The 14789-nt window shown below is 37.9% G+C and overlaps 1 protein-coding gene across 1 annotated transcript in view; it reads right to left on the reverse strand.

The window, feature by feature from the left end:
- Nucleotides 1-6275, reverse strand: part of LOC127621627 (sodium/potassium/calcium exchanger 4-like) — a 48595-nt gene extending 42320 nt beyond the window's left edge. Inside the window, exon 1 of the mRNA XM_052095304.1 lies at nt 6095-6275. Coding sequence (XP_051951264.1) covers nt 6095-6275 — 181 coding nt within the window. The remainder of the gene's footprint in view (nt 1-6094) is intronic.
- Nucleotides 6276-14789: the final 8514 nt, after the last annotated feature.

Raw genomic sequence — 14789 nt, forward strand, 5'->3', positions numbered from 1 at the left:
GTGCAAAAACGCTAAAATGCTAATCGTTTCAAAAGTATAGCCACAAGATGTAAACATTATACGTGTTCACAAGGTTTAATGTGATCAAATTGCATACTAACTTCACTCTCTGTGTAAAGTTCTATCCTGAAGGATTACAGGGTTCCGTTCTCATGGCAACAAACTTTAGACAGATGCGGTTAGTCAGCAGCTTTATCACACTACAATCATGTTAACACGTATATTGTTTATGTCTTGTTGCTATACACTCACCTAAAGGATTATTAGGAACACCATACTAATACTGTGTTTGACCCCCTTTCGCCTTCAGAACTGCCTTAATTCTACGTGGCATTGATTCAACAAGGTGCTGAAAGCATTCTTTAGAAATGTTGGCCCATATTGATAGGATAGCATCTTGCAGTTGATGGAGATTTGTGGGATGCACATCCAGGGCACGAAGCTCCCGTTCCACCACATCCCAAAGATGCTCTATTGGGTTGAGATCTGGTGACTGTGGGGGCCATTTTAGTACAGTGAACTCATTGTCATGTTCAAGAAACCAATTTGAAATGATTCGAGCTTTGTGACATGGTGCATTATCCTGCTGGAAGTAGCCATCAGAGGATGGGTACATGGTGGCCATAAAGGGATGGACATGGTCAGAAACAATGCTCAGGTAGGCCGTGGCATTTAAACGATGCCCAATTGGCACTAAGGGGCCTAAAGTGTGCCAAGAAAACATCCCCCACACCATTACACCACCACCACCAGCCTGCACAGTGGTAACAAGGCATGATGGATCCATGTTCTCATTCTGTTTACGCCAAATTCTGACTCTACCATCTGAATGTCTCAACAGAAATCGAGACTCATCAGACCAGGCAACATTTTTCCAGTCTTCAACTGTCCAATTTTGGTGAGCTCTTGCAAATTGTAGCCTCTTTTTCCTATTTGTAGTGGAGATGAGTGGTACCCGGTGGGGTCTTCTGCTGTTGTAGCCCATCCGCCTCAAGGTTGTGCATGTTGTGGCTTCACAAATGCTTTGCTGCATACCTCGGTTGTAACGAGTGGTTATTTCAGGCAAAGTTGCTCTTCTATCAGCTTGAATCAGTCGGCCCATTCTCCTCTGACCTCTAGCATCAACAAGGCATTTTCGCCCACAGGACTGCCACATACTGGATGTTTTTCCCTTTTCACACCATTCTTTGTAAACCCTAGAAATGGTTGTGCGTGAAAATCCCAGTAACTGAGCAGATTGTGAAATACTCAGACCGGCCCGTCTGGCACCAACAACCATGCCACGCTCAAAATGGCTTAAATCACCTTTCTTTCCCATTCTGACATTCAGTTTGGAGTTCAGGAGATTGTCTTGACCAGGACCACACCCCTAAATGCATTGAAGCAACTGCCATGTGATTGGTTGATTAGATAATTGCATTAATGAGAAATTGAACAGGTGTTCCTAATAATCCTTTAGGTGAGTGTACTTTTAAAACAGTGAGTATTTTAACGTTTACTGTTTGAACCCATTGACTTCCATTGTAGGTGTATCACTGTAACTGCTATTTTTACTCTTTTTTTTTTAATAAACAGTTTTGGAATGACATGAGGGTGAGTAATGACAGTCTTCATTGTTGGCTGAATTATTCCTGTAACACACTCACATGTATTTGCTCATAAAAGACAAATTAAGAGAGAATAATGATGAGAGAAAACCGGCATGTGAAACATGCAGATCATCTCCACCAACACACAGATTGTGTCTCAAAACATAGTGAGCTGTTAACAAATACTGCATTTTAGCCCACCGTAGGCTCAAACACGCCTAAATGATGTCTAGATGAGCTCCTCACTAGTTTTTCAGACATGTTCTTGTATCTTATCTACCTCTAAACTGACCTCATAGCACACAATCCATTGAGAATAAAAGATACTCATTAGAAACATGTCGATCGCATACACTGATCCATATTTCTATTTATCTTATTTGCATTTACTTATTTTAGGACGGCTTTTTAGAATAAGATTATTATTTATTAGAATAAATTCTGGGACTCTTTTTAGCATTTTAGCATAAATGAATAATAATTATAATAATATATAATTAAAACTAAATTTCTCTCTCCACAGCCGGTCAAAACCCAATTTTTTATATTTATCCCCCAAATATATATTTTATGACCACCCCATTGCCCAAAATACAGAGTCTGGGGCAAAATGAAACCTGTGTGCCCAAAACTTCACACACAAAACTCTGAACCTTCAACCAAAATTCTTGGATCTTAATGCACCCCCCAAAAAAAACATAGGTGGTGTCTCCATCTTCCACAATATTTTTATGTCTAGCTGGATCAGGGAAATTGGACGGTAACTCTTACACTCGCTTCAATCTTTGTCCTTTCTAATAATCAGACTGATCCGTGCTTGTGTCATGGTTGGTGGAAGCTTTCCATTCTTTATTGATTCCACATAAACTAACAAAAGTGGAGCCAGTTCTGTAGCATAAGATCTAAAAGATTCAGTGGCAAAGCCATCTGGCCCCGGAGCCTTACCTGTAGACAAGGCCTTAATTACCTCGCCCAGCTCCTCCAAGATTTCTCAGAATCAAGATTTGTTACAAGAGTGCAATATCTGACCTAATCACTCAAATGTCCTGCAAGAAATATTCCACAAAACAAACTCCAGCCAATAGGAGGTTTAAGCAAAAAGAATGTGCAGATTCATCCACAAACTGTCCCGAAGGAGTGTTATTCCACAAAACAATCTCCAGCCGCTAGGCGAAACCAGCACAAAAAGAACAAAAAAGGCACTCAGCTTCCTCGGACAGTCAAGTGAATGTTCAGTGAGTCAGGCCCACCCGGTTGCAACATGAGAACTACAAATAACTTACTCAGAAATTGACTTTATGAAGGACATTCCTTGCTGTGGGCATGTAAATATTTTGCGGCCATCCTTAGTCTCTATTCTCAAAATAACACGATGATTTTAGAAATTTGATTAGAATTGACCGGAACTCTGTGAGCTTGCTAGATTTCCAGCTTATTGCCTGTTATGTCGAGCAGACTCGGGAAGAGCCCGTCTAGGAATTTCACCATAACTCTGCCTTCTTCGTCCTCAGGAATTCCAACAATTCGGACGTTGTTTAGCAGATTACTATTCTCCAAGTCTTCCAACTTTTCCCAGATGCGCTCCAAGTCTGCCTTGGTTGCTAGCATGCTAGCAGCTAATTCTCTCTCCGATGACTCCAGATGATCGATCCGTTTCTCGACATCCGCCACTCTTGTAACCATCTCAGTGAATTTCGTCTCCATGGCAGTGATCGATCGATGTATTAAAGCAAGATCCTCCAAGTCAGCAACGACCTTCATCAGCATTGACGACATGATCATCAATTGACGCCGAATTTCCCTCACTTCACCATCCAAATTGACTCCCGGCTTGCGGCCTGCTGCTCAGGGGTCTCAGCTTGAGCACGAAAGTCTCTTTTAATCTCCAGAGCCTGAGGATTTTGAATTCTTTAACATATTGTCCAACTAGAACAGTTAAGGATCAGGGTGTATCGAATCTTTGTGTCGGTTTATGATACAAAAATTATTAAAACTAGCAAAGTGCGCAGAGCTCGCTGTTCACACGTCCAAACCCAAGTGTGCCGCACAAGCCCTCAAAAGTGAAGCCAAAACGTCTCGATCGCCCCCCGGTGGCTGGTCCTAGTATAGGTCATAAACCCCGCCTCCCCATGTTATTCAACGGGACGTGAGACCAACTAAACAATTAAATTACACTTCACATCTTTTTTGTTTTCAAAATAAGTTTGTTTTAGTTAGTTATTTGATGCTATAAAAACGGTGCTGTGACATCATGATTGACAGCTGTGATTGACAGGCTCTCTGAGCGAAGTAGTCACTGAAGCACCAACTGACTTTTTTCGGGATCTTCGGAGGACTGAGGAGATTGGAGTTTTAAAATTAATATCTAAATTTCTATAATTAATTATTTCACACCGTCATAAGTCAAAAGTGCAGGGGCGTGTGCTTGCGACTGATTCAGCGAGAGTGAGGGCGGGGCCTTGATTTCGCGGCTTTACTTCCTGCTCACTACTGCGCAGGTCTGGTCCCGAAATCGCAACTGCGCAGACTCAAGTCCCAAGATGTCAGCGCCATATCGGGACACTGGCGGCTTCAGTTCTCACCAATGGAAAAGAGCGAAGGGGCATCGTCCATCTTTTTTTACAGTCTATGTCCAAACCTCACTTGCCTCTTGAGGAGGAAAAAAAAATGTGAGAAAAATAATTGAGAGAAAAAAAAAATTATAAAAAATTTTGTGAGAAAAAAAATATTTGTAGGACATTGGCTCAGGAAGGAATGACGACACCTAAAAAACATTTTCACCAAGTGAAATGTTTTTTTTTTTCACAGTGCAGTTTAGGGCTTCCATAATAATGCATATGTATAGATATGATGCACAGTTCAATTTCTCTTATTTGTATTTACATTTTTAAGGAAATCTTTCCATTTCTTATTTGATCTGTATGATCTATATCGATGCCTATGCAAAGGCAAATTCCTCATAATTGCAATCTTACCTGCCCATTAAAATCAATTCTGATATTGATTATTACTCCTACACAATTCCCACATATTCTCGCAGCCTGTTGCCATTTATAAATCTAATTCGGACAGATTATTGAGGCTAATAAACACTGACGCACACTACAATTGTTTTACACTGACATGACAGCTGTCAATCATATATTATTTAATGTCCATCCAATGTTAACAACTGCACATTTCTTCACAAAATTCTAATAAAATCTATTCTGATTGGACATTATTAAGCCTGATGTTATTACGTAGCTATTTATATATTAATATTTGTAACATTTAAATGTATATTTTTGTACATTTGTATAGATGCTGAAACGTACAATATAGACATTTTAAAAGCATCTAAAACATAAGCACTGTAGGTATTTAAAGCTTTAGTAACTTAATATATTTAGGAGCCCATTAAACATAATATCTGATTATTGATATACATATTGATCTATATGCATAAGATCATACAGTGATGTAAAGTTCTATTTATCTCATTTTGAGTTATGTATTTAAGGACATCTGTCCATATTTCTATTTATTTCATGTCTGATTTATTTCTGTCAAGTGCAAAGTCAAACTCCTCATAAAAGCAATCTTCTTCTTTTTTTATCCCCAATTTTGGAACGCCCAATTCACACTACTTAGTAGGTCCTCATGGTGGCATGGTTACTCGCCTCAATCCGGGTGGTGGAGGACAAGTCCCTGTTGCCTCCGCTTCTGAGACCGTCAATCCGCGCATCTGATCACGTGACTCGTTGTGCATGACACCGCGGAGACTCACAGCATGTGGAGGCTCATGCTACTCCCCACGATCCACACACAACTCACCACACGCCCCATTGAGAGAACCACTAATCACCACCACGAGGAGGTTACCCCATGTGACTCTACCCTCCCTAGCAACCGGCCAATTTTGGTTGCTTAGGAGACCTGACTGGAAACACTCTGGAAACATAATTCTTTCTAATCTTATATCTATTCTACAAATCTACGCATTTCCATTTATGAATCTCATGGAACTGATATAGATAGATTTTTGTATCCTGATGCATACTGCACATATGCACAAACCCTAATGCACATTCAACTCTATTCTTTATTTGCATTGACCAGAAAGGCAATGCAACTGTTTTCTTTAATGTCTGTGTCAAAAGCAAAGACAAATTCCCCATAAAAGCAATCTTACCTGCATAATAAAACCAATTCTGATATTCATTATTACCCCTGCAGAATCCCTAGATATACTCACTGAACTGATAAGAATAGATTATTGACCCTGATACATACTACACATATGCACAAACACATGCCAATTCTATTCTATTTGATTTGCATTGACAGGAGAGCTGTCAATCATATTATATCAAGTGCAAAGATAAATTCCTCATAAGAGCAAAGGTACCTGCACAATGTCTGATGCTGATATGGATCATTGCTCTGTCTGTGACAGCTAGAGTGAATATACTGCATAATTTCCCCCCAGATCCAGACCCAGACCTGGTTCCGTTCGGACTCACCTGTGTTCGTCAGGACGGTTGACATGCCCCACGCCACGAGCAGAACACTGCAGACCACAGACACTTGCGCCAGCAGCATCTCCCTCCTCTTGCGCACTTTGAACATCTTTGTAATGATGGATTTCTTGGAGACGGTCGTCATGGTGTGTTCCCGATGCTGGTCCTGATCCGAGCTGGTCATCGCGTCGGGGGTTTAATGTAGTCTGATGGTCCGGAGCGGTCGCGCGCTGGAGCTGTGAATGCACTGCGCAACCGGAGACACGGAGATATCAGAGGTTTGTATACAGACTAAAGCAAAGCAAGCCCAGGCTTTATTATACCAGATCCGTGTTCTCATCAGAATCTTCTGACGCATTGCAACACTGCTGGAAACGTGAAATCCCCGCATACATGCATCATGTGCATCTGAACGCATCCTCTGTAACGCAACACAATATGGCCAGCAGGTCTCAGGTGATGTCCTGTGCTCCGTCTGATCGTATTAGCATTCCTGCTCTTCCCATCTGGATGATCGGGAACTTTGCTGTTCGCTCGCGCTGGTGTCCACCGGAGGCACGTGATGTTCCGACCCGGGAGAAGTCACGCGCGATCAGGCGGAATCGATGCATCAACGACGCCTACACCAGTATGTGAGTTGGCATGTTATATATACTGTAAAAGTTGCATGTAGACTTTGAGCAAAGTTGGTGCAAAATACAAGAATTTAATAAAAAGCTCTTCCAGACAGAATTACTTGAGGGTTCACATTGATATAGTAATTCAGTGCACAAAACAAAACTACTACTAATTATAAAAATATATGTAAAAGTAAATCAATTAATTCCACATACTTAAATGTATATATGCCTCCGAACTATGTGAACCATCTATTGTTAACATTACATAATATCAATTTCATTATAAACTACTTTTGATGTCACCAAAAGAGGTAAATTAGCTTACATCTGGGGTTATTATTATTTATACAAAATTCCATCAAATATAATTGAGCAATCTTTAATAAAAAAAAATTATCAATTTAATTTAGTTAAACATTGCACAATTCAAATAGATTAATTTTGTTATGAAATTGAGATGCATAAATCTTTAAAAAAAAAAAAAAAAAGGCAGAAATATCTTTTTGGGAGTGTATGAGATCATACCGTAGCCTTTTCCCGCCATTTTGTTACGTTTTTAATGCAAATGAACCATAACCCAAACCCTACCCCTAAAATATAATTGTATTAATTTTATAATATTGAATATTAATTATACAAAATAATATATTAATACATAGTATTTCATATATTAAATAAATGTGTTATAATATTTCAAATAAAATATTCAATTTTTATTTTATTTTAGATTAGATAGATAAATCACAAACACTGAGCTCAAAATGAGATCATACATGGACATTTCTATTTCTATTTTACCATAGAGTTAATATTTAATACAAATGAACAGTAACACAAACCCTACCCTTAAAAATATTGAATTGTTATAAATTGTTGCATATAATTGTACATATTATTCATTATAAAATAATATTTAATATTAGTATATTAACATTTTAAATCACACTAGATGTAATATTTTTTTATATTATATATATATATATATACACTCTCACTGAGTACTTTATTAGGAACACTATACTAATACTGGGAGGGCCTCACTTTGCTCTCAAAACAGCATCAGTTCATTGTGGCATGGGTTTCTGGTGCATGTTGGCATGACTGCATCACACAATATCTGCAGATTTGTCAGCTGCACATTCATGCTGTGAATCTCCCATTCTGCCACATCCCAAAGGTGTTCTAATGGATTCAGATCCGTTGACTGGGAAGGTCAATGAAGAACAGTGAACTCATTGTCATGCTCATGAAACCAGTTTGAGATGACTTTTGCTTTGTAACATGGTGCATCGTCATGCTGGAAGTAGCCACTAGAAGATGGGTAAATTGTGGCCATGAAGGGATGCACATGGTCAGCAACAATACTCAAATAGGCTGTTGCATTTAAGTGATGATTGATTGGTATTAACAGGGCCAAAGCGTGCCAAGAAAACATTTCCCACGCCAGTACACCACCACCACCAGTCTGGACGGTTAACACAAGGCAGGTTGGGTCCATGGATTCATGCTGTTGTCGCTCATTTCTGACCTGACCATCTGTGTGCCTCAATAGAAATCGAGATTCATCCGATCAAGCTATGTTTTCCAGTCTTCAACTGTCCAATTTTGGTGAGCCTGTGCCCACTGCAGCCTCAGTGTCGCCTCAATGTTCGACATGTTGTGCATTCTGAGATGCTATTCTGCTCACTACAATTGTACAGAGCGGTTATCTGAGTTACTGTAGACTTTCTGTCAGCTCAAACCAGTTTGGCCATTCTCCGATGACCTCTCTCATCAACATGGTGTTTCTGTCCTCAGAACTGCCGCTCACTGGATGCTTTTTGTTTTTGGCAACATTCGGAGTAAATTCTAGAGACTGTTAAGTGTGAAAATCCCAGAAATACTCAAACCAGCCCGTCTGACACCGACAATCATGCCACGGTCGAAATCACAGCGATCACAAGTTTTCCCCATTCTGATGGTTGATGTGAAAATTAACACTCCTGACCCGTATCTGCATGATTTTATGCATTGTACTGCTGCCACACGATTGGCTGATTAGATAATCGCATGAATAAGTAGGTGTACAGGTGTTCCTAATAAAGTGTTCATTGGGTGTATGTATATCATTTATGTATGTATTGTTGTTCCAAATGAGGGAGGCCCAAAATATTGTCAGATTTTCCCATTTCTGGGGACAAATTTGTACCCAAACTAGAGCTATGTATGTATGAACACACACACACACACACACACACACAGTTGTTGTGTTTCAATGTTTTATGGGGACTTTCCATAGACATAATGGTTTTTATACTGTACAAACTTTATATTCTATCCCCTAAACCTAACCCTACCCCTAAACCTAACCCTCACAGAAAACTTTCTGCATTTTTACATTTTCAAAAAACATAATTTAGTATGATTTATAAGCTGTTTTCCTCATGGGGACCGACAAAATGTCCCCACAAGGTCAAAAATTTCGGGTTTTACTATCCTTATGGGGACATTTGGTACCTACAGAGTGATAACTACACGCTCTCTCACACACACACACACACACACACACACACACACACACCTTGGTCTCCTGTCCTTTACTGTCAAGGCTCTGTGCAATGGACAGAGTCCACATCTATTAACCAGCTTTATTAATACTCTGCTTTCGTCTCTGAGCTTGCTTCCCATTGTTGAACTTTTAATTGCATGTGCTGTTCAATTAAACGCTGGTGAAGTCCCTGATAATGGAAATATTTCGCTGTCTACCGCAACACAATTATGAAGCATAAACACAGAGAGCCGTCCAGTGATATCTGACCTTTGACCTTCAGGGAATTACGTTTTGATATTGCACTGGAGAGATGTTCCAGCTTACAGTGGCCTCGAAAAGTTAAAAATCACACTCTAAATAAATAAACAAACAAACATAAGTGAGCCGAAGTGTGTCACTTTTGTGCCGCTATAGCATCACCAAACGAAATGGCAAAACTTGCATCCACTTTCCTTGATTCGCACCTCTCTGTCTTTCTCAGCGTCTCTGCTCGTATGTTTCTCTCTACAGTCTCACGGGGAGATCATGAGATGCCCACGGCCCTGGCAGAGGAAGTCTACACCTCTCTGATCTCATGCCATGAGTCTCCAGTGGCAGATAAATCCATTTAGACAGCATCTGGCAGGTCTGTATGAGACCGACTGACAGGAAGCAGTCCACTGATGTCATTGTACAGCACAATATTAAAGAGTGGATGAGAGATGTTTATGATAACTGAGAGACTGAACATGATTGTCCTCCCAAGTCAGCGGTAGTCATGAGTCTATTTGCAACAACAAACAATATTACCAGTCAAGAATACAAATGAAATAAATGCCTCATCCTAGGTTATGTAAACACTATTCATTTTACAATTACGACAGTAAAAAGTCAAATTAAAGGGGCAAGATGCTGAAGTGGCCAATCACTGTTCATTTTGTTTTTACATGCTGTTATAAGGACAGAAATTCATCACACTACAAAAACAGACTGACGTGATAAAAGGAATATAATGGTATGTCAGTCACTATGAACAGTTGTCCAAAAGTGGCAACCACTGTTTATTTTACAGAAATAAATACCTAAATAAATTAGGGCTGTGTCCATCTATACAAATTTTAAATCAAATTAATCACATAATGTTCCGATTAATTCATGGAATTAAAAACATAGTAATATTTACTGATAAAGGTCCCCAAATAAAGGTATTTTAGAATATTATAATTAAACTAATTATTCAAATAATATATAATAATATTATAATTCAGTTCATTCAAATACATTCAATGATATAAATATATGTAAAGAATTTAGACAATACAAAAAGTGGCTTTAAAACTCAGTTTTAGTTTCCATATCATTGAACGTAACCCTATTATTGCACGATTAATTGCGTTTTTTTTGTTGCTTGATTTTTTTTGCGTTAAAGGAACAGTTCACCTAAAAATGAAAATTCTCTCATCATTTCCTTATTTCCATCCATCACAAAGCCTAGTAGGATTACCTCTCACAGTGCAACTTTAATCGATAACATCTTTACTAACAACCTTTTAAACAAAACAGTTAATGGGCTATTGATCTGTGATATCACTGACCACTTACCAGTCTTTACTATATATGACTGTAATGTTTCTAAACATATTAAAACTTGTAATGTGCACTATAGACTAGTACTGAACTGAGGAAGCTATTAATGCATTTAATGAAGAAATAAGGTCACAAGATTGGAATACTATTCATGGAGAGATGCAGACTGATGTGGCTTACATATAAAATATTTACTTCGTACACAAGCACTGTCCCTTCAGAGTATTTAGTAAACCGAAAAAAATCTAAAATGCCCCTGGATTTCCAAAGGCCTGCTGAATGCATGTAAGAAAAAAAATAACCTCTATAAATTGTTTGTCAAATCAAAATCCAAAGATGCTGAGGACAGATACAAGCTGTACAAAAATAAATTGACAGCTATAATGAGAATGGCGAAAAAACATTATTATGAAAAACTATTAATTGCTAATAAATCTAACATAAAAAGAACCTGGGCAGTATTAAATAGTGTCATTAAGCAAGGATCGAATATAACGGAATATCAAGAATATTTTGATGACTCTAATGGAGAAAACAATGATATGAATAAATTAGTAAATGATTTTAATAATTTCTTTGTAAATGTTGGTCCTGATTTAGCAGCTAAAATTCCTAACCAAGAATTGAAGTTGAACACTGTAAGGAATGACCGTACTATTTTTCTCTCTCCTGTCAGTGAGTGTGAAATAATGAATATTGTTCAAAAATCCAAAAACAAGTTCTCTACAGACTGTCACTCCATCGATATGGTACTAATAAAAAAGACAATTAAAAGTATCATAAAGCCTCTAACACATATCTGTAACCTGTCGCTTAAAAACGGCTGTGTGCCAAGAAAAATGAAAATTGCTAAGGTCATACCATTGTTCAAAAATGGAAATAGGAATCACTTTACTAATTACAGACCCATTTCTCTCCTTCCCCAGTTTTCAAAAATCCTTGAAAAGGTTTTTGACAAACGGTTAGAAATTTTTACATATAAGCATAAGCTAATTAATGAAGGACAATATGGGTTCAGACCCAATAGATCTACTTCGATGGCCATAATTGACGCCACAGAAGAAATATCGAAGGCTCTAACAAACAAAAAACATGCAATAGGAATTTTTATAGATCTCAAAAAAGCTTTTGATACCATTAATCATGATATATTACTTAAGAAATTAGAACTATATGGAATACGGGGGGTTGCTGGGAAATGGGTGAAAAGTTATTTGAGCGACAGAGTACAGTTTGTTCAAATGGGTGAATTCTCTTCTGGATGTCTTGACATTGCTTGTGGTGTCCCGCAGGGGTCAGTATTGGGCCCCAAATTATTTAATTTATATATTGATGATATTTTCAATGTTTCTCAATTGGTTAAATGTGTATTGTACGCTGATGATACAAATATTTTTTATAGTAATGATAGTTTGGAGCGACTGATTAGCGTTATAAACAAAGAACTAAGTAAATTAAAAAAATGGATGGAAAGCAACAAATTATCCTTAAACCTAGATAAATCCAAAGTGATGTTTTTTGGAAAGTATCAAGCTGATTCGCAGAAACTGGTTGAGATAGACGGAGTACACATTGAAAATGTTCAGGAAATAAAATTTTTAGGTGTAACGATAGACAACAAGCTAAGTTGGAATGCCCACATCAGACATATTACAACTAAAGTCTCCAAAAGCCTTGCCATAATAAGTAGAGTTAAGCATATTCTTGATTATAATGCACTCCATACCCTGTATTGTGCTTTAATACAGCCATATTTAACCTACTGTGTTGAGGTATGGGGCAATAATTACAAAAATGTAATACAGTCACTTTTTTTGCTACAGAAAAGAGCTATACTGAATTATACACAAGGCCGCCTATTTCGAACACACAAATCCACTCTTTCTTAAATCAAAGCTATTAAAAATGCAGGATCTTGTAAAATTATATAATGCACAGTTCATGTTCAAAGCGTATCACTATTTATTACCTGTGAACATTCAAAATATTTTTTCTCATAAGGAGCATTCGTACAGTTTGAGAGGATTAGGAAACTTTGTGGTCCCAATGGCGGGTTCCACCAGGAGGAGTTTTTCTATGTCTGTTTGTGGGGTTACTTTGTGGAATAATCTGGGGCTTGAATTAAAGCAGTGTCAAGGCATTCACAATTTCAAACGTCTTTACAAACGAAAGGTCTGGTTCCATTACAATGACATTGTGCTTTGATTGTATTCATGTTGTGTGGATTGTTGGATTAGTTATTATTTAGTTACCCTTGTGGTATTCCGTCTACCATTGTTGGTAGTTGTTCGATCATTATGTACTCTTGTGGTATTCCATCTACCATTGTTGGTATTTGAAAATCATTGTTATGTACCCTTGTGGTATTTCGTCTACCATTGTTGGTATTTGATTATCATTGTTACCTGTGGAAATATCTGTATATTATTAATATGTATGGTATGAATGTGTGGTTTTGACTTGTGCAACCACTGTTTCTAAATGAGGTATTATTATTGCTATTATTATTATTCTTTTTTTTTTAATTATTATTATTTTCTCTTTGAGATTATTGATGAAGGAAGCAGCTATTTTTTGGTTGTATAAATTCTTTGATAGACTGGGGTGGGGTTTAATAAGTTTTACTTCTTCCCACTCCATTTTCAAGCATAAGTGTATAAGTTATTATTATTGTGTATCTTTTCTGTTGTCACACTATTTTTGCTTGAAAATAAATAAATAAATAAAATTTACTCACCCTCATGCCATCACAGAGGTGTGACTTACTTTCTTCTGCTGAACACAAACAAAGATTTTTAGAAGAATATCTCAGCTCTGAAGGTCCATACAATGCAAGTGAATGGTGACCAGAACTTTAAAGCTCTAAGAAGCACATAAATGCAGCATAAAAGTAACCCATATGACTCCAGCGGTTTAATCCATGTCTTCAGAAGTGATATAAAAGGTGTGGGCGAGAAACAGATCAACATTTAAGTCTAATTCTCCAATTTGCCCAGTAGGTGGCGACATGCATGAAGAATGCATATCGGTAAAAAGAATAATGTGAAAGTGTAGATTGATGGTAAAATAAAGCACTTATGTATTGATCTGTTTCTCGCCCACACCTCATATCACTTCTGAAGACATGAATTTAACCACCAGAGTCGTATGGATTACTTTTATGCTGCCTTAATGTGCTTTTTGGACCTTCAAAGTTCTGGTCACCATTCACTTGCATTGTATAGACCTACAGAGCTGAAATATCCTTCTAAAAATCTTTGTGTTCAGCAGAAGAAAGAAACTCATACACATCTGGGATGGCATGAGGGTGAGTAAATGATCGTGTTGTGCACAAAGTAAACATATAAATCGACAGCCCTAAAATAAATAAATAAAAACAAAGCACAATGTACAGTTCTAGTTTATTAACTACAAAAGTACCGCAAGTAAAACTCTAAATATCGTTCAAAGCTTTGATGCCACCAGCCTGGCAAACTTAGGCAAATCCAGTCATTATTTCATCCTCAAAAGCGCTTGCTGCATCAACCTGGTACCCTGTAAATACAACTATGTTTTCAGGCGGACTGACCCCGTGTGCTTTGACTCATAAAAGTTTCATCAGATTAGAGCGTGCCAGATCCGGAAAGTGTTTTTCAATTATGTGTGAAATACACGGACTGTGGATGTGCCGTCTGAGGCTTAGACTAGTGCTACAGCTAGATCCAATATCCAAAAGTCATGGGTGCTTATTTAGCACACAAACACACACATATTGACAGACACAGGGGAAACGGCACACTTTATGTGCTTCCCACAGATACACAGTGTCACACAGCATGATTCATTTACAAATTAAACTTTACTTTGATATTTTAGCTACTGCAATGGCATTTATATACACTTTCTGTTGTGTAACATATACTTAAGATTTTCTCATCTGAAAGACGTCGCCACAGGAAGTGAGCTTGTATGTAAGTGTGCCGCCAGCTTTTTGATGTCACAA

The sequence above is a fragment of the Xyrauchen texanus genome, chromosome 28, assembly GCF_025860055.1.
Source record: "Xyrauchen texanus isolate HMW12.3.18 chromosome 28, RBS_HiC_50CHRs, whole genome shotgun sequence".
Classification (NCBI taxonomy): domain Eukaryota; kingdom Metazoa; phylum Chordata; class Actinopteri; order Cypriniformes; family Catostomidae; genus Xyrauchen; species Xyrauchen texanus.